The sequence below is a fragment of the Pimephales promelas genome, chromosome 3 (assembly GCF_988280905.1).
Source record: "Pimephales promelas chromosome 3, fPimPro1.hap1.1, whole genome shotgun sequence".
Classification (NCBI taxonomy): domain Eukaryota; kingdom Metazoa; phylum Chordata; class Actinopteri; order Cypriniformes; family Leuciscidae; genus Pimephales; species Pimephales promelas.
The window spans coordinates 26,222,131-26,243,505 of record NC_142771.1 but is presented as its reverse complement, the minus strand read 5'-3'; the positions used below and the strand labels follow the sequence as shown (position 1 = coordinate 26,243,505).

At 41.2% G+C, this 21,375-nt stretch overlaps 1 protein-coding gene across 6 annotated transcripts in view; it reads left to right on the top strand.

The window, feature by feature from the left end:
- tnrc6c1 (trinucleotide repeat containing adaptor 6C1) overlaps window positions 1-18,974 on the top strand; it is a 56,435-nt gene extending 37,461 nt beyond the window's left edge. For 4 of the 6 annotated variants that reach the window (XM_089128617.1, XM_089128615.1, XM_089128618.1 and 1 more), the window contains 18 exons: window positions 255-2,645; window positions 3,390-3,575; window positions 3,869-4,032; window positions 4,115-4,192; window positions 4,403-4,460; window positions 4,537-4,685; window positions 4,790-4,921; window positions 5,587-5,730; window positions 6,296-6,415; window positions 6,536-6,619; window positions 6,746-6,992; window positions 7,452-7,616; window positions 7,718-7,903; window positions 8,483-8,632; window positions 9,517-9,732; window positions 11,835-11,908; window positions 12,006-12,145; window positions 12,253-18,974. In XM_089128617.1, the coding sequence (XP_088984743.1) occupies window positions 255-2,645; window positions 3,390-3,575; window positions 3,869-4,032; window positions 4,115-4,192; window positions 4,403-4,460; window positions 4,537-4,685; window positions 4,790-4,921; window positions 5,587-5,730; window positions 6,296-6,415; window positions 6,536-6,619; window positions 6,746-6,992; window positions 7,452-7,616; window positions 7,718-7,903; window positions 8,483-8,632; window positions 9,517-9,732; window positions 11,835-11,908; window positions 12,006-12,145; window positions 12,253-12,628 (5,060 nt within the window). In that variant the 3' untranslated portion in view covers window positions 12,629-18,974. Of the gene's footprint in view, window positions 1-254; window positions 2,646-3,389; window positions 3,576-3,868; window positions 4,033-4,114; window positions 4,193-4,402; window positions 4,461-4,536; window positions 4,686-4,789; window positions 4,922-5,586; window positions 5,731-6,295; window positions 6,416-6,535; window positions 6,620-6,745; window positions 6,993-7,451; window positions 7,617-7,717; window positions 7,904-8,482; window positions 8,633-8,898; window positions 9,087-9,516; window positions 9,733-11,834; window positions 11,909-12,005; window positions 12,146-12,252 lie in introns of those variants that run through there. The other 2 variants (XM_089128616.1, XM_089128620.1) reach the window with 2 other exon arrangements.
- Window positions 18,975-21,375: the final 2,401 nt, after the last annotated feature.

The following is a 21,375-nucleotide window of genomic DNA, read 5'->3' as shown; positions in this document are numbered from 1 at the left end:
TGTTTTCATATATTTTTTGAAATATATGTATATATATATATATATATATATATATATATATATTTTTTTTTTTCCCAAAATCTAATTGCAGTATTGATAACTACTTTTAGATATATAATGTATTTTGTAATAACATGTAGTCTATAAAGAAAATAATGCCTTGTTGTGATAATGTCATGAATTAATTAAATGAATATATATTACAGTCACAGTATCTTAATAGTTTGTTTCTTTCTCTCCAATTCTTTTTGTAGAGCTGCCCCCACAGAGTGGCCTGGCAGCCCAGTATGAGAATATATCCCTCAGTCGCAGTGCCACTACAGCCTCTACCAACAGCTGCAGCGGCTGGGATCCACTGATTATTGACGAGCGCGATACGGAGGCGTGGCCTTCCATTTCATGCAAAGAAAGCCACGCACCTGCAGGATGCCCCTTGGATACTGAAAGTATCAGTGACATTAGCAGCATGAGCATGGCCACAGGAGCTGGCCAACAAGGCCATTTCTCCACCAATCACCCCAGCAAAGCCAATGCCAGCCACTCAGGAGGTCTACTCTCTAGTCAGGGTGGGGCCAGCAGAGGCTGGGGCTCTGGCCCTTCTCCTGCCAGTGGAGGAGAAGGGAAGAATGAAGTTTCCAGCACATCAGTAGGAGCCAGGGGTTGGGGCTCCTCCAACTTTAACTTGAACTTAAACCCCAACGCCAACCCCTCTGCCTGGCCAGTTCTGGGACATGAAGGGACCGGCATGGGTGGCGGCAGCTCAGGAGGAAGCAACCCTCCTCCTCCTAATCTCTGTAGCCCGCCGGGCACTTTGCCCAGTCAGGGCTCTAGCAGCAGTGGCAGTATGGGTGGTGCCAATGGAAATTCTGCAGGTAATGGTGGCAGTGGCAATGGCAGCACCACATGGGGTAGCATTGTGCCCAGTGACTCCTCAGAGCCACACTCCACCCCATCCACGAATGTGTCTTTCATCTCTGAACCTCAGAACCTTAACACTGATGGACCAAATCACACTAAGCAGGAGCCCAGAAGCCCAGGCCACAGCCTGTCTAACTGGGGCGTTGGCCCTGCAGGCATGGGCTCGTTTATTCAAACTCCAGGAGGTGCCTCGCAAGTCAATGGAGACGGAGAATCTGTTTGGGGTAATGGAGATGCCAAATCTGGTGGTGGCTCAAAAGACTCTGGTTGGGACTCAGGGAGCAGCTGGGGACAAGGAGGGGTCTCAGGCACTTCTGGCTGGGGACAAGCTCCCTCAACTGGGGACTGGGGTAAGCATTCCAACAGTGAGGCCAAAGGATGGGATTCTTCATGCTCTCCCACCCAAGAGCAGCAGCTCAATTCTTGGGTCCGTGGGGCCAATGCTACAGCTAGTGAAGGAAGCAGTGACAGCATGGAATGTCATCCTCGCATGAGGGACCACTCATCAAGAGATGAGGCTCCCCCTATTCTGCCAGCCCAAGATATGGACCCTCGGGTTCTGTGTAACACAGGCTGGGGACAAACACCCGTGCGACAGCACACAGCTTGGGAGATTGAAGAAGCTGCACGCTCCAACCGCAAGAATGACATTGGGACTGAAGCCTGGTGCTCATCATCAAATGCAGTCAAAGGAGGACCAACACCAATTTCTGGCAGTGCCAATCCAAACTCTGGCACTACATCCAGACCTGACTCTGGAGGCAAGAATGAGGGCCTCTGTCCTAGTACTGGAGCTGCATCTGGATGGGCCACAGCCATGCCATCCCCCCAGGCTAGCTCTGGTTGGGCTGATCCAACCAGCAACAAGAAACCTTCCAGTGCTCCTGGAAGTTGGAGCAGTAACCCAGCCGGAGGCCCAGGTGGCAACCTGCAAAAAAGTGGTCAGACTTGGGGTTCAGGGGATAAGTCTCCTACCTGGGAAGACAGTCACTCTAAAGCCAAACCACAGGGCTGGGCTGAGGGGCACAAACAATCTCACGGATGGGGCAATGGACCTGGTGGAGAAAGTGGGTCTGGAGGAGAATGGGGTGAACCTGGAGATGGAAAGAAAAATGGTCCCTCCAGCTCTACCTGGGAGGGAGAGGCTACCAGCTGGAACGAGAGCTCCAGAGGATGGGGAAAGCCTGCCCCTGGAGTAGGGGGAAACTGGGGAGATGCACAACGCTCCAGTGTGCCACCACAAGGATGGAATAACAAGCCTCAAGAGGGCACCAATGGCAATAGTGGCAGTGGAAGCATGGGTTCTTGGGGAGGTCCTAGCTCTGTAAAGCAGAGCGGCTCTGGATGGAGTGGAGGAAATGGTGGAGGTTCTAAACCTGACCATACTGGAGACCCCACTGGATGGGAAGAGCCCTCTCCACCCTCCATTCGCCGTAAGATGGAGATCGATGACGGTACCTCAGCTTGGGGGGACCCAAGCACTTACAACAAGACAGTCAATCTTTGGGACAGGAATAATCCTGGTATCCAAGGCAAACCAGGACCTGGCAATGCCAACAATGTACCCAACAACCATCATAATCATCATCATCCCCACCATAACCAACCTCCCATGCAGGCTCACAGCCATGGAGGGCCAAACTCAAACAATAATAACATTTCCCCTGATAATGCTGGCCCACATCAAACTGGACCGCCTCACAGCAGAACAACCCACATGAATCCAGGTAAGAAACAAGACTCTTTACTTTGGCCTTTATTGTCAATGACCTTTAATTTAGTTAAAATGTATCACTATACTTTTGAATATAATGCCATACAAATCAAGAAACAAAAAAGTTCATGTTAACAGAATAGTGTTTACATTCAGTCTATGAGTGCAGTTCAATATATTGTTTGAGCCAGGAGGAAGTGTGTAATTAGAGTTGGAGTCTCCATCTGTGGGGAGTATCATTATTCCTCAGCAGGATACTTGGAACAGACCCGACGCCCTCTGCTGTTTGTGTGTAGATTTACACTCCCTGTGCCAAAGTTGTATTTAACATGGCAGCCTCAGTTCTCTCATGTGCCAAGAACTAAACAGACATTTAATATTGTACCTTATTATTCAATTTTAAGACAGTGGAGCTAACAAAGTTCCATTTGTTTTTAAATAAAGCAAAGCTTTAATTACAGTATATGTTTTAAATTCTTAAATGTATGTGTTATTTTTTTTTTAAATTCAACTTCGCACTCCCTGTTATGCTGGTAATGTATTTTGTAGAGGGGGAAAATGCTAAATATAATTGTTATGCTGGTAATATCATTTTTAGAGGGAAAAAAAGGCAAAATAGAAGATATTTATCTTTTGGACCCCACTGTATGTACTACATGGTACCAACCTTTAAAGTACATTTAGTACATTACTTAATATGCAGTGAAAACTTAACTTAGGGTGCACTTGTTCTGAAGTTTACAATATTTCTCTGCAGGATGGGGTGAGATGTCAAATGTCCATTCAAAACCTGAGCCCTCATGGGGCGAGCCAGCCGCCCCTGCAGCAAGTGTGGACAATGGCACTTCTGCATGGGGCAAACCCCAAGGTGGGTGGGGTGATAATGGCCCTGAGGTCTATGGTCGAGGCAACGGACCCCCTGGATCTGCCCCCTGCAAACCTGGTTAGTTTTATTCATTTACATTTATTTCAATATATATATATATCAAATGCTGTTATCCAGTTGCAAATTAACAGTGTTGGAAATCGATGTTGTTCAGATGCTAGTTATCAGAGCTTTGAAATGTGCAACAATGGGGCCCCCTTTTGGTGTAAATAATGCATTGCAGGATTGTAATTGTTTTGCTATTTCAGCAAGGACAAATTTGTTTGTTTCTTTTAATTGTAAACATAACCATTTGCAAATGTTGATCTGTACTATGGACACTCCCAAAAGTCTGTCTTTTCATCCTCCAGCCTCCAAATCTATGCAAGATGGCTGGGGAGGTGGTGAGGACATGGGCATGTCTGCAGGGCAATGGGAACAGGATGAAGGTGACATGTGGAACAGCACTGCATCTCAGGAGAGCAACTCCTCCTGCAACTCCTGGGGCAACCCACCCAAAAAGAGTCTACCAAAGGTAAAACAAAAATAAATGAAAAAAGTATTAGTCACATTACATGCTGCAGATTGAGCTCATTGATCTCTGGTTTTGTTTAAAGGGAAAAGTCCCAAACAAACAGGATGATACCTGGATAATGAGTCGTCTCATTAAGCAGCTGACTGACATGGGCTTCCCTGTAAGTGCTGCTTATCTCTGTAAATATCCCTCTGTATATTTGACTGTTGTGCCTGGGGTTTATTTTGTGATACTGACTTGGCTAGTTGAACGTTATCCCTTACATATTGCTATGATAAATGTCTAGTTACAATCGTATTGCCTTTTAATAATGAATATTTATTAATGCAAATGGATAATACATGGGTTTTTACTGTATTTGCCTTTGCAGAGAGACCCTGCAGAAGAGGCTCTCAAGAGCAACAACATGAACTTGGATCAGGCCATGAGTAGGTGTTATACCTATATAGTTCCTTCTGAGTTTCTTTGCTAGAATATTGTATTTAAATATTAGTTGTGTTGTAGGCGCCCTTTTGGAGAAGAAGACTGAACTAGATAAACGGGGGATCGCAATCTCTGACTATAACAACGGCCTAGTCAATAAACCAATGGGCTGCAGGCCTTCAGTCATCTCCAAAGAATCCTCTTCAGATCGTCCCCCCTTCTTGGACAAGGTTTGTGCTTCTCACTATTCAAAACCAGCACATTCTGGTTATTCCATCTAGAAGACTTTACATTGTTGTGGATATTGTTTGACTTCTGTTTTTTTCTTCCTTAGGATGCTGGGCTAGCAGATGATGCCCAAACCTCACCGTTTATGCCTTCTCCGAGCCTGAAGCTCCCATTGGGTAGTGCTTCACTCCCTGGCCAGAGCCTTGGAGTTGCAATGCAAAACTTGAACAACAGACAGGTGGGTCTATATGTATATCTGTCTTTGATATTGAACCATATCTATAGTTTTTCTATATCTATTTAACTTACTTTAGACTAAGTCTGTCTGTCTTATGTTTTATGTCTGGATTAGTTTTGTATATTACAGTGACATTCTTACAAACAAATATTAATTTCGTAAGTGTGGCTTAAGTACATTTTGGGGTCACTGTTTTTCAGCATTATATTAGGCCACATTTACACATAGCCGGGTTTGTGTAAATGTGGGTATGTGTAACCCCCTCTGTTTTCAATAATAACATCGTGCACACAACATCGACTTGCATAAATACACCTTTGAGCGTCATCAAAACTATGCCAAACCCGGGCGCTCACATGACATTAAGCATTTTCTGGCACATAATGTGACGTTTTAAAAACCTCGCAGTTGACATAACCGGCGTTATCAGAAATTTCTTAGAAATAATCGTTTTCTGTGCTAAAACAGGGTTTTTGTGTAGTTGAGAGGCCAAGCCGGAGGGAAATATCTGCGCCTTCCCTTCGTGTAAACAGGGCATTAGTCATCGTCCACATTTCTGTGTAGATATTGGTATAATGCCCACATTAAACCTGCAGCGTAACAGCTATGAGCATATCCTCATGAAGTCAGATTCTGAATGAGTAGTTTTGTGCGCGTTTTTGTAGATGCAGAGTGGAGTGTTTGGTAGTAGCGGAGCAGCACAAGCCCGGGCCCTGCAGCAGCAGCCTCCTCCCCAGCCGTCAGTGCCACCTCTCAACTCGTCCCAGCCTAGTCTTCGCGCTCAAGTGCCTCAGTTTCTCAGCCCTCAGGTGTGCACAGACATGGACACAATTGGTTTCACACTAGGGGTGGGAATCAAAGGGTACCTCGCGATACGATACACAATACATGGCTCACTATACCGATATGGTAAGTGGTAAATGGACTGTATTTATGTAGCGCTTTCACAGACCCAATGGCCACCAAAGCGCTTTACATTTTGGCTCACATTCACCCATTCATACATTCATTAATACACAAGGCGCCATCCAGCTCGTCGGGAGCAGTGTCTTGCTCATGGACACCTATCATCACGTTTTCTTCATTCATGTGTTGAGCGCCACCTTGAGGAGTCATGAAGTAGCGACGCTGGGAGCAGGGAAATCTATTTAGAGCACCTTATTTTATTAATTAAAATATAAATATTTGGTGCCAGTGTATTGGTTCTCGTGTCACATTGAGAAGGACAACAATCTTATCAATATGTTGTCCCACACCTATTTAGCACTTTACACTGACTTAATTTGGTGACACACAGTTTTTCACCGCTTGAGTATTGTGTAGGACTCGGAGTGATGAAATCATGCTGAACTCTGATTGTTATTTCTCTGAAAGGTTCAAGCACAGCTTTTACAGTTTGCAGCAAAAAACATTGGTCTCAACCCTGCACTTTTAACCTCACCAATAAACCCTCAGCATATGACCCTGTTGAACCAACTTTATCAGCTGCAACTGGTAAGTGACATTTTTATTTTTTTTCCTACCTATATCTTGTTGATACTTTCATCTAATTTAAAGAATGTATTTTTATTTGTCAGCATATAATCTTAAATTTCACTCTAATGTCTTTTGCAGGCGTACCAGCGTTTACAAATTCAGCAGCAGATGTTGCAGGCACAGCGCAGTGTTTCTGGCCCCATCCGACAGCAAGAGCAGCAAGTGAGCAGTTCTCTTCCAACTAGTGCCATCATGATTCTCAATAATGATTTGTTTGTTTGTTTCTGTTTTAAATCTCAGCCGCCTTTAAAGTTCAGCCTGTTCTGTGTTCACAATGTCGTCTTTCAGGTTGCACGTACAATCAATAACATGCAGCAACAGATCCAGCAGCACCAGCGGCAGCTGGCTCAGGCTCTGCTGATGAAACAACAGCAGCAGCAGCCACCCCCCTCACACCCTGGACTGCATCCCAGCGCAGGCAAATCAGCTCTGGACACATTTCCATCCCATCCCCAGATCTCCAGCCTCTCTGTTTCCGACCTTCAGACCAAAGAGCCGCAGTCTTCTCCAAATTCCTTCTCACCCTACCCTATTTGTGAGTTGCCAACACTGTTTGCTATTGTATTCTTTGTGTTTAGGCAAGTAGAGATCCAAATGTTCTTCTATACAAGGTTCCCAAAGTCTTAGAAAACCTGGATTTGCCATGGGATTTTTAAAGTCCTGGAAACGTCATGGGAATTTCTGTAGAGAATATATATTTCAAGTTTTTCTCTGCTTTAAAAGGGTTCATTAGCTAGATAGTGCTATTTCGTACAGATCAATTTGTTTGCAAGCCATATTGATGTTCAACCTGTGAGCAAATCATCTTTTTTTATTATCCATTCTTTTCAATGAGTCAGTCACACCGGTTCACAATGATTGACCTGAATAGGTCCAAATCACAATGATTTACAAATTACTGGAAATTATATAAAAAAAATCGTAGGAATTTTTGGGAACTTATTTTCTCTTTAAATTCACCCCCTCTGATCCTTGCATATATGCTTCTCTATAGCTGGATTAAATCCCAACATGAATGTAAACTGCATGGAGGTGGGTGGCCTGTCCATTAAGGACTCTCCTCAGCCTCAGTCACGCCTGTCACAGTGGACACACCCTAACTCCATGGAGAACCTATCTGGGAACTCCTCTCCAATGGAGCCCAACTACAGCAAGCATGGTATGCATTTCTGTTACAGTTATCAATATTGTAAATATGTGGCATGGTGGTTAATTTCAGGCATGATACTGATGATATTCCGTACCACTTATTTTATGCAGGGCACTCTGCTGGACCCAGTCTGGGTCACCCTAGTAAGCCCCAGCTGGATGACTCCTACAGCCCCTACAATCTGATTCCTAGCTCCGAGTCTCCTGCCAGCCCTCTGGCACCTCATGATAGCTGGGGCCAGGGAAAAAACACCAATGACAAGATCTCCAATGGGACCAATATCAACTGGCCTCCAGGTGACTGGCATCTCTAAAATCTCTTTGGGACTAGATGTAGTATTATGAAAGCACTGAAAGGACTCAAAAATATTTGAATGCTTTTGGACATTTAGGTCACACTTAAAATAACTGAATGTCATTACACTGGATGAAAAAATATCAAACCTTAATATCAAATTTCAAATCATGTAGCATCTGCGAAATGAAATAAATACATGAATAATTAGCCATTTTTTCAACTGACTTTTGCCTGGGTGTCCAACACATTAACATAATCCACTAACGTTTGACAATACATCTATTAATATCTATTATTTTATCATTTAAAGATGAACAAACTTTACTTTGTTTTTGTGTTTGTGCTATATTTATTTTAATAAATGCTATTGATTTGAAAACCCCGGGGGTTTGTGAGGGAACTGTAAGGGGTTTGTGAGTTAATATTGAGCTAAAAATTGATTAAATCATAAAGGTTGATTCAGCTGATGAGCTTATATAATGCAAAGATAATCCCACATTTTTAAGTGTTTTCAAATACGATATGTATCAGACAATGTGTCATATCTGTCATGATCTGATTTGTATGAATTCCCTCAGAGTTTTGTCCAGGAGTGCCCTGGAAAGGACTGCAGAATATTGACCCTGAGAATGACCCCAATATGACCCCAGGGAGTGTTCCCAGTGGACCCACCATCAACACCAACATTCAGGATGTTAACCGCTACCTGCTGAGAGACAGGAGTGGAGGTAAGAGGACCAATCACCTTTTCTCTTCAAAGAAATGATCTTTCAGTGAACTTACTTTCAGATGACACTGGAGCTACAAAGCCTGAACAAATCCCATTATCTTACCATTTCTAGTAAAAAATCAAATTTATATATTGAATAAAAGGTATAGTGTGTTTCAGTATTGGTTTGTTTCAAATTACTTTATTCACATAAAGCAACCACTCAGTTTTTTTTTCTGATTTCCACTTTGAATTCTTGCCTGCTTTGTTCGGGACACATTGTAGGTTCCACCCCAACTTCCTCACAGGGTGAGGCTCTGCCTCCCTCCAGCGATTGGCCAGTCACTAGCTCTTTCAGTTTGTCCTCCCCCGAGGCAGACAGCACAGGTACAACTCCCAGAATCCCCTTCCTGCCCTCAATACTCCCCATCACAGTCTTTTCTTACCTTTCAACCTAGCATGGGGCCTCAAAACAGTGGCCGCATTCCTGTATCTAGTGCATCCGACTCAAAAAGGGCCCTTTACCCCTTAGAGAGCTCTGTCCCACCTACATTCATCCGTATATCCCCTCAGTGGTGTTAGTCTTTGTGCAGCATGGTCACTTGCTGTCTGTGATTTTTGTGAGGTGGAAGTGGTGAGAGGGCACTTTTTTTTTTTCCTTTTTTTTTTTTTTGAGTAAGGCATCTACACTTATGATGTCACATATGGGCGTGGACCCTCTCTTTCCTGTTTGCGGCGGTGCCTCAATAACTATGACTGTTGTGAGAACACATTTCACCACAGTGCGTCTACTTCAGGGGTGCACAGAATTAGAAACAGTAAAAAAGATATCTGTCAACATACTCTCTGTTTCTGTCTCTATTTCTTCTGACCTTTTCACACATTCACAACTCTGATCTACAGGCAAGCTGTCTGACATGAAGTCCACTTGGTCCCCAGGGCCCATCTCACACACCCAGCCTTCTCTTTCTCATGAGCTTTGGAAAGTCCCACAAGGACCCCGGAACACAACGGCTCCCACACGGCCACCTCCGGGTCTGACCAACGCCAAGTCCTCGTCCATGTGGGGCGGAAACACCCTGGGCCTCGTGGCTGGCTGGAGCGGCTCCTACTCCTCAGGTGTGTGTGTGTGTGTGTGTAAAAGGTGCAGTTTAATCCCAGGCAGATATGTGTTTGCACAGCTATTCGTAGGCGTAGGTGTGGGCATATTGAAACAGCAGTTGAATTTTGTCAGTAAACTGTTTTATGTGGTTGTGAACGCTAGTCAAAACATTGAGGGTTGAATGAGATGAGGTTTGGAACGGTTGGAGCGTTTGCAAGCACAGGCTCTGGTGAGCAGAGCAAACTTTTTTTTTTTGTGGTCTCGCATATGTTGTGTGTTAGTCAACATTCACACGCTGTTGCTTGATCACACTTCCTTGACTTATAACTGAAGCAGTTGTTTACAATACGTTTTATGCTGTAGAAAAATGTGATGTCGAAGCATTAAAAAGGGGCAATATAATAAAATATTTATCAATTACTCATTCTCATGTCATTCTAAAACCATATGGCTTTCATATTATGATGTTCAGCATAATGTTCACACTCTCTTTTCATACAATGAAAGTTAAGGGTTGACCAGGGGTTGTGCTTCATGACATACGGATGAACTGATATTAATGTTTTGGTTAATACCGATAAACATTGTTTTCAGGTTATGGCCAATGATAAACTCAATACTATTTTTTGTCTTAAAACCATAAAACCAGTTTAAATTTTATAAGTGGATTAAGGCATTACATTAATATACTACATTAACAATGTATATTAATTTTGAGATTTGCTTAGGATTACATCTAACAATGTTATTAAAAATTAGTGTACAATAGATGATGACAATAAAATTGATTAATAAAATAGAAATAATATGTCTATTATATTTAAGCAATAAGGTTCGAGAAGTTATGTGTTCTCGGTGTATATGGAGGTGATCGGCCAAGTTAATATTATAAGTAAATATTGTTTTTATTGTTTTGTTTTCTCTTATTGATTTCCTATTTAACATTGTTTTTTGCTTTCTGTATTGATGAGTATTTGTTGTTATTAGGTTTTTGTTTGTCATTAAGTTAAAAAAAAAAAATTCCTATACATGTTCGAAAGAAAGAAAGAAAAAAAGAGGTATCGTCATGGCTGAAGGGCTTTGTTAGGCACGACACATACAGCACTTGCCTCGAGTACCTTATTGCTTTTAAAACGTTTACCACACAATAAAATATTAAAGGCAAAAAAAAATGTATTAGAGCAACTTTCATGAAGTAAAATCACTAAAAGCCTTCCTTCCACTAGAAAAAAATTAGTCCCTGACCGTGAACAGCAACAACATCGTTCCAATGTGTAATAAGCATAAAAGCTCAAATAAAAACAATATAGGAACTGTTTTCAAACTTTTTCTTTTTTTTTCCTCACACAAATATAGCTGATCTCTCAGCATGAGACAATTAACGTTCATTTTTAGTTTATTCTGCATTTTCTGCATTTAATTTACATAAATAAAAACACAAGGGCACATATTTTGATAGGTAGCCTATTTGATCTATTTTATTAATGTTATTAATTTAGTTGCTAGAATGCTGTCTACCAAGAGATTTTTTTTCATTGTTGTTTATTTAAATTTATTGGAACATCTCCGTTTATTGTGCATGCATTAAATATAGTCTCATTTCAGTCGGCTCCACTGTGCTGGCACTCGTTCCGCTTGACTTTAGTTGGAGCTCAGCAGTGTTTCCTTAGATACGTGTGGTTGCTAAGGGTGTTGCGCAGTGATAAATAGAACCGTTGGGTGAATCGGTCATAGCTGTTTTATCATGAATAAAGCGCAGCTATTGACCAATCAAAATCAAGGATTGGAACCAACCGCTTTAATAATTTTTAAATAATATTTGATCAGAATAAATTTTGAATAAATGCAAATATTTACTGAGGTGACCATTTTATTTAAAAAGTATAAAGTTTAAATGGATTTATTTGAAAGAAATATTTTGTAGCATTATAAATGGCTTTACTGTCACTTTTTCATCAATTTAATGCATCCTTGCTAAATATTTGTTTCTTTCTTTTTTTTTTATCTTGCTTGCCCCAAACTTTAAATTGTTACTTTAATTCTTAGAATATGTTGCAATGGTTATATTAATGGACTATTGTTAAATATTCAGGATTGAAGGTATTCATTTCTCTCTTAGTAGGTACCACATGGAGTACAGACAGCTCCAGCAGGAGCACTAGCTGGTTGGTTTTGAGAAACCTCACACCACAGGTATTCTTGTGGCTACTGTTATGTTCATTGACTTATAATTTCCTGCTGAATTTTCCGCAGTGTTATAAATCTGCTCTTTCTGTTATGTGATATGTAGATTGATGGCTCAACACTGCGGACACTGTGCATGCAGCACGGCCCGCTTATCACATTCCATCTCAACCTGACGCAGGGCAATGCCGTGGTGCGCTACAGTTCTAAAGAGGAGGCTGCCAAGGCCCAGAAGTCCCTACACATGTACATAAATCTTTCACCTTTCTTTCTCTTTTTTTTTTTTGAGAAATCAACCTCAACTAAATGATCACGTTCATCTGTTCTCTTTCTCTAAATACTTTGCGTTTCAGGTGTGTTCTGGGAAACACCACTATACTGGCAGAGTTTGCCGGAGAAGAGGAGGTGAACCGCTTCTTTGCACAGGGTCAGTCCCTCACGCACACCACCAGCTGGCAGGCCAACCCCGGCACCAATCAAACTCGGCTGGGAGGCGGAGGGACGGCGGCCACACACCCCATCGGCCACTGGAACAGCAGCAGTCTGGGAGGAGGAGCAGGCGGGACAGGGTCCGGCGGTAAGGCAAGCAACGAGCTGCTGTGGGGGGGTGTACCGCAGTACTCCAGCCTGTGGGGGCCGCCCAGCGGCGAGGACGGTCGAGTGGTAGGGAGCCCCACCCCAATCAATACGCTGCTTCCTGGAGACCTGCTGAGCGGAGAGTCCATGTGAGAGCGCCAAGCGCTCGAAATATGAAACTTCAAGAGCAAAAACCAAGCAAATTATTTGGCGATAATCAGCGTCAGTGGAACTGTGAAAAACCAAGAGACAGGAGGCTGAGGCCACACTTGCATAGAGGCTGCTGACCCTTCATCTACTTTTTTGGTTTGGTTTGCGTCTTTTCACCTGTGTTATTTTGATCATTAGGCTTGGGTTACAGTATTCTATAGACTTCTTACGAAGAACCGTGACTAAAAGAGAAGCGAACCTTCACAGAAACGTTTCTCTATTAACTGATACCAGTGTGAAAGTGTATTTTACTACAAACCGATGAGACAAGCTGCCGATTGTTTAAAATTCCTCTGGCTCGAGCACATCCTGTCAGCTCAAACACAGCATATTGCCCTCCCCGAAGAAATATGCATCATTCCAATCCCACTCTCCCCAATCCCTGTGTTTTGGACTGGCTTTTTTGTGTGTGTGTGTGTGTGTGTGTGTGTGTGTGTTTGTTTTTTTCAGTTGTCCTTTTGGATTGTTCGGATTAATTAACAGCACTAAACTTTAGCCTTAACTGCTGATCAGTCCCACTCCACTTGTACTCTGAAGAAACATCTTGAGAATTGCACATTTTCTCATTTCTGAGCCAGGACTGTCATGGGTTGTATGTCAGCCGCAGCATACGCGCATTCGTCCTCCTCGTTTCCCTCGGTTGCCATCCAGTCCTCATTACTCTCAAAAGGACGGACATGTATATGACCCCTCTGCACATTTGAGGCATTTATTCTTAAACTGAGAGGACATGTGGACAGCTGAGGAATATATTAACCACTTATCTACAAAAAAAAAAAAAAAAAAACTGTACAGGAAACACTTTTTCAGATGGACTACTTGCTTTTTTTTCGTCTTTAATTTTCCTAAATGACCTCGGCCTCTCGAAAAACACTAGTCCTCATTGTCGTTCGCCTGACGTGCAATATATGCCACAGACTCTTCCGTCCTTTACGCAGTGCTTTTTTGCCGTGAAACGGTCGGAGCTCATCTGGAGACGGGAGGGATCAAAGACTCGTCTCCAGCTCCACCACCAAGCATGGGACTGGACAGAAGAGGACTCTGTCGGTGTGTAAGCCCATGGTGATGAAACATTCACTAGCACTTCCTCTACACACTCAAGGACAAGTGTGACTACAGGGGCAACAGGGGCTTCAAACCAAATAAGAGGTGTTTCTTGTAACCCAGTAGACAAAGTGCATTTTTTTTTTTCATTGTTGTTGTATTTGGTACAGAAGTATGGAACAAAGGCGGCGTGGTTTCTTCATAGCACTTAGCAAGAGCATCAAGCTCCGACTTTAATGCCAACAAATTACACGTGTACGTGTGAAACTGACAAAAAGCAACGATGAAAAGCAATCTACGAACTTCTCCTCCATGCTCCTTTTTGAACTCTGAACGGATTTTGCCGTTTCATTTCTTCTTCGTCTTCGTCTTTCCACAGCCTTTCGACTTTGAAATCAGACATTTCGAAAATGGTAGCAAAACGAAGGGATGTCCGATGAGGGGGAAAAACACCACAACAAGACTGAAGTGTTCTCGTGTTGTTTTGTTTTGTTTTTTCAGATGATATATATCAAAGTAAATATCACTGTTAAAGTACTCCAAAATCATTAGCCTTTTTGTCTGGAGATGCTAGACGTGTTGTAATGTTTCTAATGGATTCTGTGGGGCCCCCTGGCCTGGTGGCCCTGCCTACCTGTATGATAAGTGTGGCCGTTGAGTGCCTATCTGCTGTGGCGCCTCAGGTGCCCACGCTCTGACTTTCGCCCCGCACCAGATGCCAGAACAGACCTGCCTGGGCCGGAGCAGTGGCTCCTTCAGACCTGGCCAATCAGTACGTACTACTACTGCGCCAGCACTCGACCTCGTCTCAACTTCACTCTCGTAGACTCTCTTTCTCCCTCTCATGCAAAGATCACTTTAGCTGGAAGTGGACAGGTTCGTTTCATGTACTTTTTATGATCAATTGGGTATTTCCCTTCTGGAATTGCCAGTGTTGTTTTTTTTTTGTCAACATTGCTGTTGTTATCGTCATTGCTGTTGTTGATGTTATATCGCTATTTTGCGCTTTTTTGTTTTTTGGTCTCTCTCTCTCTCTGTGTGTGTGTGTGTGTATGTGTGTGTCAATGCAGTGGTCTCTATGGTAGCTGCTCTCACCAGCCCCTCTTGCTGCGCATATGCAGAAAAACACTCTGATTAAGAGGCACACCTCAGCGTAAACGGCGGCCGCTAACGTCGCCATGGCTTTTGAAATGCGGAATATGGATTGAGTCGCGCACGTAGTCGGCGTAACGAAGTGTAGGTTGATGGTGCTCAGTTTGTCTTCTGCCTCTCCTCTGCACTTTCCTCCGCTTCGGCGTCAGAGCCCTGCCAGGCCACACACTGGTGCTTACGACAAAGGGCAGACAGAGTACGCTACTTTACCTGGTCGCCTCATCTCACAGTAATAAAAGCAAATGATAACGGAGACTCGGCTCTCCACTTCTATGCAAAGACCGGCCGTGAGGTGCAGTTCACGGCCTTCAGCTTCAATCTGTAGTTCTCTCCAAGCCCACTCTTCAGCTTACCAGTTCATTGTGAGAAGGCAGCTTCCTTATGGTGTAGCCTAAAGAAAGAAAGCGGCCCGCTTCATTTGAATTAATGTCCAGGCCCTCACTGTTTACTCTCTGAATGATCTCTTACACTATGTACATGCAGTCTCAGGGCAACCTCAGAGAACCCCAAACTGTTTTATCGTTCCGAGGGGGGTGCAGTCGTCGTGCGTTCTTGCATTATCCGATGTGGCTTTAAAGATGCTGAAAGTTCCTCTGAATTTTAGATCCTAATGTACCTATTCGCGATCGTAGATTTAACCTAGACATGAATCTATCAGAGTGGGACTCGATACTTCTTGAAATGTGTTTTGATGTTTGGTTTTGTAAAGAGCACACGGAGGTGGAGAGGTAGAATGCAGGTTGGCACCAAGACAGACGGGTAGCACCTTGTCCCGGGTATCAAATTACGCCTGGGAGGACTGCTGAGAATAATTAAACAGGGAATCCAGAATGTTTAGGTGCACTGTAGATGGTTCACATTTGGGTACATCTTTATTTTTAAACCAAAAAAAGGTTTTTGTCTCATTATTATTATTATTAATGTTACTGTTGAAAAAGGAAACTTTAAATCTGTAGTACTCTCTTTGACTGAAGTGCTTCTCTCTGCAAGCCTTTGACGCCCTGATGTGGCGGACAGATGACTCTGGGGTTTGCTGTATTGATGGTATTATACTCTGTCCCGACCCAATACTAGGGGAACGGTACAGATTATTTTCTAATTTGTTTTTAAATTTGTTTTTAAACAGGTCCAGGTCCACATGGACCTATTGTATCAGGAGGCCTGGGGCACATGCCAGTTAATACCAAGTCTTAAAAGGGGGAAATCCCTTTCTGGAAGAATTCTTTATTTCTTCTTCTTTTTTTTTTTTACTTCACACTCGAGTGACACTAGCAACAATCACTATTGCCTGTTTTTGAAGATATATGTATATATATTTTTAACTGCCTTTCTCTAAGCTGTACTCGAGACCACAGATTGAAAAAAAAAAAAAATCCAAAACTTAAAATCAAGAGGATTGCCTGGCAGACTAGCTAGCTAAAAATTGGGCATACTGGGTCTTATCTATAGGACTGATCTACCCCAGCTCCACGAGAATGCTCAGATGCAACTTTGTGTAGGTAAGAAGTCCGCTTCGATCGTACAAAATAACGGGCATCGCCTGGGTGGAGATGACCTCTAAGAAAATCAAATCCTTTGGCTAGAATATGCACATGCTGGTTGATATACATGTACATCTGAAATCCTGTGATATGTATAGAACTGGTTCTATATATATATATATTTTTTTTTTCATTTACTTTTACTTTTTTTTTGTCCTCAGACCTCAGTAACCGCCTGTTTCCTTCTCTCCATGAATTTAACTAGATGATAAAGGCATAAACATATCAAAATTATACAAATGACAAAAACACAAATACTTGAATCAAAAGAAGCGCCAATAATGTAATGTGAAATTTTTTGTAATAATTTTGTCATTCATACACTTCCAAGCTTTTTGATAACATCAGTTCAAACTGAACGAAAAAAAAATGTAGTTAAAAAAAAAGAAAAAAAGAAAGAAAAAAAATGCAAAATGACATCGTTTGTATGTGAGTGTTTGCACAAGATTGCGTGTACTGTATGACGGATGAATGCGTTCGTTTGCCTGTGTGAGTGAGTTCAAACCGATGGATGCTAGCGATTACAGTGGATTTGTTTGCGCCTTTGTTTCATCTTAGAGGTTTTTTTTGTTTTGTCTTTATTTTGTTGGCTAGTCAAAAATATATTCGGATGTGTATTGTTATTGTATTTGTTATTAGCTTTGTTATTAGAGTTGCACTGAGTGTCCGCTTCCCCTCATTCAGCTAATCGTACAACATGATATTAAAGTACTAAGGGGACAAGGTGACAATTCATGTGTTAATGTTTACTCAAGGACTTATTGAGAAAAATAACAAGTGTGTTTTTTATCTGTAATACGATTATCTACCTTATAGTGGCTTTTATTGTGGAATAATCCATGATACAGAAATGGATTATTTTGAGTATTGCACCATTTTTGTTTTCAGATTATAAACAGAAAAAAAAAATGCAAAATACAAAAAAAAAAAATTATATGAAAATGAAATGTGGGGGTGGGGGGGGGGATTTTTTGAAGAACTGTGGCCATAGATCGATGTAGAGGGACTTGTAACTCCCCATGTTACACCATGATGAGCTGGATAGACATCTGGAGAAGAGTTTCTTACAAGACTCATTTCAGAGGTGCCTACCTTTCTGGTTTGCTTTTTTTATTGTCAATGTTCATTTCTGTTCTAGTTTTCTTTGTGCAAGGCCACCAACAGTTTACAAGCATTTCATGTTTTTCTGAAGTTCAAGGAAAAGGAATGTTAAAATGGGATTGTCATGAGAAGAGAAAAGAAAGAAAATCCTAAAGGATATATACTTCCATCAAATGAATAACAAAAAACACTTTACAGAATGAAGATTATTGTGCTACTTGCAGAACTCTGGGATTGATCAGTGTTGTCATGTTTTTGTTTTTATTTATGTTGTCAATGTAACTTTCATAGATTATCAAAGCCTGTATTTTTTTTTTTTTTTTTTTTTGGAAAGCAAAAAAAAAAAAAATCATTTTTTTTTAAGAGAAAAGAAGACATAGTTGTTCACTATCTTGCACACACAAAAAAAGTGGATCATGTCTCAGGAAGGCAAGGGTTCCAGAGTAACAACTCCACGCCATTTAATGTTTGTTTTTAGAGAAAGAGGATAACGGAAAAAAAAAAAAAAAACATAAGCACTGAAGGTTATGGATTTCAGAAGAAGAAAATACCTTTGTTTCTAAATCCGTAGCAGTTACATATTTACCAAATAATGAACTCTTAATGAACTTTAAAAAATGGAGTGCTTTATATATAAATCTCTATATTGAAATTGCTTTACATTTTAAACAAAATGATCAATGATTTTGATTGTTCAAAAGACGGTGAAAGAACATACAAATGCTGTATGTGTGATTCTTTATTGTATTTTCTTAACATGAGGTCCCTTCCTGTTGAAATCAGGACCATTGTGCATTACTATTTCTTTCCTCTTTGTCATACTGTCTCCTGTGGCGGGTATTACATGATGAGAACTAAAAACGAGGGGTTGGGGGTTTCTGTATCTATTGATCAATTTAAAGAGGAAAAAAAGCTGGTTTATACGGATCATGATCTATGCACAAGGGGGGTGGGGTTCTTAAAGCCTCTGTGACCCATCTCTCACTGGGATTAGAGGGAATCTGTTTTTGTGTCCTTTTTGTGCTCATTTGTCTCCCTCCCCCACCAACCCCATCTTACTTCCCATTTTTTATGTTTCTTACATGCAGTACATCGCCATGCTGTGTATTTCTAAACCAATGAACGTCTCATTCTGAAGCACTGTGGGGTTTTTTTGTAGCCCATGACTTTCAAGGTTGTCTGTGTTCTTTGTGTGACTGAGCGAGTGAGTGTGTTACTGGGATGAGTGTAGGTGGAGATACTGGGTTGCTTTAGCCTTTCGTTAAGGAATATGTCTGTACTGAGATTTTAAACTAAGTCAATGGCTTTTGATGGGTTTTTTCCCCTCTCTTTTCCTCTTTTTCTCTCTCCTCATAGAATGTGATTGTTGACATGCACCGAAAAAAAAATGTTTTCAACTATGGAGCTTCTTTCAAACAATTAATAAATTGCATTTTTGTTCTTGGCTGTAATGAATTTGGTTTTGTCATTGCGTATTAGTGGACATCGCGTGTCCTGCAGTGTTGTGAGGAGGTAAAGTGGGATGCTTAAGCTTGAAAACAATAGGTTGAAAAATGCTTAAGTAGTGTGGATTGACATTTATTTGGTAATTTGGATTGAATAAAAATAAAGATACCCATGACAAGTTATCAGAAAGTATCCAACCTGCATTCACCCTTAAAATCAGAATTTTTAATATTTCTAATTTAGTCATTTAAAACAACCAGTGTAATGTATGAGGCACTGTCTAGGGCTTAAAGGGTTAATTCACCCAAAAATGAAAATTGTCATTAATGACTCACCTTCATGTTGTTCCAAGCCCCTAAGACCTCTGTTCATCCTCGGAACACTGTTTAAGAAATTTTAGATTTAGTCATAGAGTTTTCTGTTCCTCCATTGAAAATGTATGTACGATATACACTCGCCTAAAGGATTATGAACACCTGTTCAATTTCTCATTAAGGCAATTATCTATTCAACCAATCACATGGCAGTTGCTTCTATGCATTTAGGGGTGTGGTCCTGGTCCACACCCCTAAATAAACTCCAAACTGAATGTCAGAATGGGAAAGAAAGGTGATTTAAGCAATTTTGAGCATGGCATGGTTGTTGGTGCCAGACGTGCCGGTCTTAGTATTTCACAATCTGCTCAGTTACTGGGATTTTCATGCACAACCAAGGGTTTACAAAGAACGGTATGAAAAGGGAAAAACTTCCAGTATGCGGCATTGTTGATGCTAGAGGTCAGAGGAGAATTGGCCAACTGATTCAGGCTGATAGAAGAGCAACTTTGACGGATATAAACACTCGTTACAGCCGAGGTATGCAGCAAAGGATTTGTGAAGCCACAACACGCATAATCTTGAGGCAGATGGGCTACAACAGCAAAAAAACCCACCGGGTAACACTCATCACCACTACAAATAGGAAAAAGAGGCGACAATTTGCAAGAGCTCACCAAAATTGGACAGTTGAAGACTGTAAAAATGTTGCCTGGTCTGAAGAGTCTTGATTTCTGTTGAGACATTCAGATAGTAAATCAGAAAGGACAAAAATAAGATGTCAGTGTATTTCATTAGACTTCAACTTTGCCAGCTATAAAAAGCTTGCATTCTTGCATTTCCTCGCGTTTTACCACTGATTTTTAGTCACTGGCCAATGACAGTTATCCCGCCCTCCCCCTTTCCCTGCCGTGCCACACCACTCTCCTCCCTTCTACTCACAGCCATCCACGCCCATTTAAGTTGCATTTTTCAAAAAGATTGCTAGACTTGAGCGGAAAGATGGGGGTTTCATTACCCTTTAAAGTCCCCATGAATTCAAAATTTGACCATACCTTGATTACTTATTTTGTTTGCCAAAATTGATCGCTTTGTGGTGAACAATTCATCCATGCAAGTCAATCCACACACACAAAAAAATGTTGGCTTCGTAATCTTTAATCAAATTCTGAAAATCCCCCTCCCCTCTGCATTGGAGGACCTTCCCTGACGTAGGTTTGACGGTTTGGGTGTCTGCTTAACACCCGGAACCACGCCCCTATAACTGACAGTAGAGTAGACAGGATGCCTCTAATTAGTCCAGTCATTTTAAGCCAAAATGGGGGTCAACCTTGAACAAATTGCAACAGAAGCAAACTGAACTGATTTTGTATCCTCAATATGTCCTAAGGAAAAAAAAGCCCTAAAGAATCCCATTAGGGGAAAGTTTTAGAAAAAAGACCTAAATATATTCCATTAATACGCATATTCATTCTTTTTCTCACATGAAAAGGGTAAAAAATTTAACCTTTTGATAATATCATGAAAATCACTCAGTTGATTACTTACATCAAGACAAACAAAAAGTGCATAATCTAATTACTTATGTGTTAATTTGCATAAATACCCAAACAGATCGGAAATACGTCACAACACTGGAGAATTCGTTTTACAACTTCCAGTTCAAGGGGACTTTAAGCCCTAGACGGCACCTCATTTTATTGGAGCATTTTTAACCCAATATGATCATTTTACCACAGTAAATTAGTTATATTATTATTACTATATAACATTATTTTAATAATTGTAATTGAATATTTTTTTGTCTGTATATTGTCATTTGCAATTATGTGCTATGCCAGTTAATAATGCATTACGTTAATTGAGATGACAGAATATGTGTAATTTTTATTTTATTTTTTTTTTAATTTTTTTATTTATTTGTCATATCACAGGACAGTGAAATATATACATTTTTACTTGTGTAAAAATGGAGTCACAGTTACTCTTCAGTTTTGCTCCCACTCTATGGACACATTTTACTCTGTTCCAAATATATATTGCATTCACACAAGGAAAAACAAAATAGTTGCAATGCAACAAAAACAACACA